Source organism: Alligator sinensis, unplaced genomic scaffold (assembly GCF_000455745.1).
Source record: "Alligator sinensis unplaced genomic scaffold, ASM45574v1 scaffold707_1, whole genome shotgun sequence".
NCBI lineage: Eukaryota > Metazoa > Chordata > Crocodylia > Alligatoridae > Alligator > Alligator sinensis.
Genome location: NW_005842065.1, coordinates 2051415 through 2055812, shown reverse-complemented (window position 1 = coordinate 2055812; position 4398 = coordinate 2051415). Strand labels below are relative to the sequence as shown.

At 56.8% G+C, this 4398-nt stretch overlaps 2 protein-coding genes across 2 annotated transcripts in view; both read right to left on the bottom strand.

The window, feature by feature from the left end:
- Positions 1-28, bottom strand: part of FDX2 (ferredoxin 2) — a 13273-nt gene extending 13245 nt beyond the window's left edge. The window contains exon 1 of the mRNA XM_025203844.1: positions 4-28. Coding sequence (XP_025059629.1) covers positions 4-28 — 25 coding nt within the window. The remainder of the gene's footprint in view (positions 1-3) is intronic.
- An 899-nt stretch (positions 29-927) lies between these two features.
- Positions 928-4398, bottom strand: part of RAVER1 (ribonucleoprotein, PTB binding 1) — a 14422-nt gene continuing 10951 nt past the window's right edge. The window contains exons 11-14 of the mRNA XM_025203804.1: positions 4174-4363; positions 3712-3852; positions 2860-2943; positions 928-2763 (exon numbers count right to left, since the gene is read on the bottom strand). Of these exons, the coding sequence (XP_025059589.1) occupies positions 2617-2763; positions 2860-2943; positions 3712-3852; positions 4174-4363 (562 nt within the window). The 3' untranslated portion in view covers positions 928-2616. The remainder of the gene's footprint in view (positions 2764-2859; positions 2944-3711; positions 3853-4173; positions 4364-4398) is intronic.

Sequence of the window (4398 nt, the reverse complement as noted above, 5' to 3'; positions counted from 1 at the left end):
CACCGCCCCCCGCCATGGAGGCCGCCATGACGGGCGTCACGTGACCCGCGCTGCGGAGGTCAAGTGGGCCACCGGCAGCCACTACTTCCGGTCGGGGAGCCAACCGGGGCAGAAGCACCCTCGGGGGCCGGGGCCGACAGGGGCACCCAAAACAGAAGCGAAGCCTCGAGCTATGGGGGCGGGGTGCCTTTCTGAGAGGCACCGGGGGTATTTATAAACTGCCCCTCTCCCCCAGGGGGGCTGGAGGGAGCAATGACAGGGGTGGGGGCAAGGCAGAAACAGTACAACTGCTCCCCAGGGGCAGGGGTAGACCAGGCACCAGGAGGGGTAACACAGCCCCCACCTGCCAGCAGCCCTGGTGCCAGCTTACATGAGCAACCACTCACTTAAAAAGTCAGTCTGTAAGGTGCAACTCTGCCCCAGCTGCTCCCAGCTGACTGCCTCAGAGCTTGGGGGATGGCACTCAGCTCCCTGCAGCATCAAGGGGCAAAACCAGGCCCTCGGCCATCTGCTTTTCTCTGGAGCCTGTGGTTGGAGCATCATACCCAGCCCTAGGGGCCCAGGGGACTTGGCTCAGAGTGCAGAATGCTGCAGCTGAGCTGTGGGCTCCAGGCTCAGGGCAGGGACCCAGGAGCAAGCTCAAAGCTCCAGTGCAGAGGGAGAGTAGATGAGCTGCTGGCCTTTCCTGAGCTGCAATTCTATAGAGCCCAGGTCTCAGCAGGCTTTGCCCAGTGCCCACAGCAGCTGCACCATGCATTCCCATTTCTGCCTCCCCACTGAGGACAGCAAAACGCAGCCACACTCAGGAGGGAATGACTGTGCCTACCTGTGGTATGACGGGATCCCCACAGGCCAGCAAAGCACTGAGAGGGCCCAAATAATTCACTGTCACGCCCATAGTAAAGCAGATCTGGCAGTGCCCTGTGAGGGGTCCAGCTCATGGCTAGGGGGACACATGGACAAGCACCTGTCAACCAAACACCTGAACCATGACTGAAACCAGTCCAGCCAGCTTCTGGACCTGGCCCAGCTTGAAGTTGAAAGTGGTTGCCCTCCGGGTAAGGAAAACAATGACATGGCTACAGCACGTGTACAAAAGGAACAAGGCTTGATATAAATATAGCTTTACTTTAGGAAGGCAAGATCCAGCTCGGGGGATTCTGAATCCCCAGACAAGTACAGCAACCCAGACCATATCTACAGTAGAAACATAGCAACTTTAGAAACCCCTAAAAAGTGCTGAGGAAGGGAGGCTCCGTAGGCCCAGCACCACACGCCCACCCACAGGGGGACAGACAGATCCACCCCCAGCGCTGCACTTGGTCCTTGGCCACTGGGTACAGCCCTGCTTTGGAAATCCGCACGCTCCACCCAGTGCTCGGAGCCAGCCGCTTCCTTCTCTATAACATGCAGTTAAGATTGCAACACCTGAAGCTCCTCCTGGTCTGCCACTGCAGCTTCAGGGAAAACGCAGCTGCAGAGAGGACGCTGGCAGCTTGAATGCCCAGCTCCATGGGCCTTGGTCTGCCCCACTTGGGCTTCAGCATGGGGCTGGGAGGTGTGGACACGCCCTAAGAGCCAGTTGGCAGGGAGCCACATCCAGGATGGCTGGCACACAGTAGTGGATTCCAAGTACCAGCCGGCACTGGGGGAGCACAAGGGGGACCCTTGCCCCCAACAGGAACCTCAAAAACAAGGGCTTGTGCCCAGTAGAAAAACTAAGGAAGCTCTGCTCCCCAGCAGGCCAGGATCTCTGCCCTAATGAGTCAAAAAAGAAAAGGAAATAAAAACAAGCAGGAAATTACAGGGCCAACTTATAACCCTCATTGGCAGCGGCGCTGCGAGCAAAAGGCAGCGAAGTTATTAAAAAAAGGGGAACAAACGGGAGTGCAAAGAGTCAGAGGCTGGGCTGAGCCGCAGGCTTGACAAGCCCCACCGAGCACTGCATCTTGGGCACACTCTGAGGGATCCCACAGGGCAAGGCAGGGAACCCAGCAGTTCCACCTTGGTGCTGCAGCATCAACAGGACCCCGCATGCCTCTTAGTTGTCCCCAGCATGGGACCCACAAGCATCAATGCCACTGCAGGCATCACGGTTGCAGCGAGGAACCTCAGGGAGTCCAGTCATGTTCCTTTCTCTGAAGCAAAGTTTTTAAGGTTGGAAACACGTGGATCTTCCTGAGGCCTCCTGTCCTGACCCAGGACCTCAGGCAGGATGGAAACACGGCTCCCAGTGACAGCACTCCAAACCCAGCAGCTTCTTCAGGCCATCACTTCGGATCCCTGGTAATGCCAAAGGTGGCAGAGATGGCTCTGCTCTCGCAGGGATACATCTCCATGGCTGAGGGAGGTCCAGTTCAGTCCAGACATCCACCTCCACTCTGCCTGCATCACAGGGCAAGGAAAGCAGCAACCACTGCAGAAAGGGCTCCACCATCCCCTGGCCAGGAAATGCACAGGGCAGCCGAATCTGTCACACGCACACTTAAAAAACTCAAAATCCAGATAATATTAAAAAAAAGGTTTTTTTACAAGATTTACACGTCAGGGAATGGAGAGGAAGAAGGGGAAGGGGTGGGGGGGGTTAGAGCATGAGCGAGCTTTGTCGTGAAGGGGCTAAAATATCCTCTTCCGCTTCAGGTAGGAATCTGCATAGTGGCCACCTAGGCCCTGAGAATGCTGCCCCACGTAGCCACCCTCTGGGCTGGGCTCTGGAGACGGCAGCAGGTGGGAAAAGGCCCGTTTCTGCCCGCCGACTGGGGTCTGGAAGAAACAGATGAGGGGGGCTGAGTGGGCAAGCATGGGCAGGGAACTTGCAGAGCCAGCAGCCAGCTGCCCCCCCAGCTCCCAACCACTCACCTTCATGTGGGAACCATGAGAGTGACTGTTTAGTCCCAGACCCAGGATGTTGTCCCCAGTGCCCACTGGGGGCATCCCGACAGCCTGGAAGAGAAGGGGAAGGTCAGACTATACTTTCAGGGATTATTTAGATCAAGTGTAAACCAAGTGAGGGTATCTGAATCCCAAGATCCTTGGGTTTAAGCCTGCACATAGGATGCCTGACAATGGATTTGGGAGTATTTGAAGTCCCAGGATGAGAGCCTGGGACAGCATGCTTGCCAGTTGTAGTGCCATACATGGTGTTTAATGTTCTGCCTGCTTGTTTGAGTTCTGCCTGCTCAATCAATATGGGTTTTGGAACAATTGAGTTCTGGTCAATCAATGTGATTTGGAACTGATTTGGCTGATTTAACTTGGAACATGAAATATATTACATTGGTAGTGAGGGCCAAGCCCAGGGCCCAAGTAGGCACCAACTACCCTGTTCCCTAGGGATGGGGGACACAGGGGCCATTCAAGTGAGCCAGGGGTCAGTCAACCCCAGGTGGGGCTGAGAACCACATGAGCTAACTGGACATGGATTATCTGCAAGGGGACGTAGAGCAGCAGCCAGGAGATGCCTGGCAGGGGAGTTGGGTTCTGCCTGGCCCCTGCAATCCAATGACACCAGGAAGAGCATGATCAGTCCCGTGTTGAGCCCTGCCTGCTTTAACAAGACTGGGACTCAGCCCTGCTGGGGGGCGGGGGCAGCTCAGACTGTGGATGACACCTCACCATCCCAGATGAAAGCAACTGCAGCTAAAATCCTCACTTTGCCCCAGCCCCAGTCCAATCTGTGCTAAGGCCCAAATGCTGCAACAAGTGCCTTACTTTGTTCAGGTGGCTTTGCTTCAGCCCTGCTTGTAGGCCACTGGTGAAGTAGGAGCTGGGTGACCCTGAGTAGAAGGGTGGCAGGGGTGACCCCAGACTGCTGCGCTCAAATGCAGGGGATGATGGTGCCGGTGCTGGCATCTGGAAGAGAAGCAGCTCCATGTTATGGCCCCGGGCAGAGCTTGGAGATCCATCCATGTGCCCTCCCCGCCCTGGTGCAACAGACAGGACAGCAGGCCTGGAGGCAGCTGCCCCAGCACCCCAAAGGCCCCGTGGGTCACTTGGAATGGCCCAGGCACCACAGGCCAGAGGTGTGTAGCAGCACAAGCAAAAGTGGAAGAACAGGGCACTGAAGAGGGCAGAGGTGGAAGCAGCAGGTGGATGTGGGCCCAGGCACCACACACAAGAGTGGCAGAACTGACAGCTCAGTTCCTGGAACCTTGGAGCCTCCCCGACACTCACCTTGTGCCGGCCATGCCCAAAGCCGCCCAGCAGGGGCCCTGCAGGCTCTCTTGTCGGGGGGTACAGACGGGATCCCAAGTCCTGCCCAGAGAGAGATAATGTTTGTATACAAGTAGCAGCCAGGAGCCCTGCTTGCAGGCTGCAGCAGAAAGAGGGGGGGACTAAGGGGGAGAGATGTGTGTGCGCAGAACTTAGGTGTCCCACACCATTGTACGCAGCCCCCCC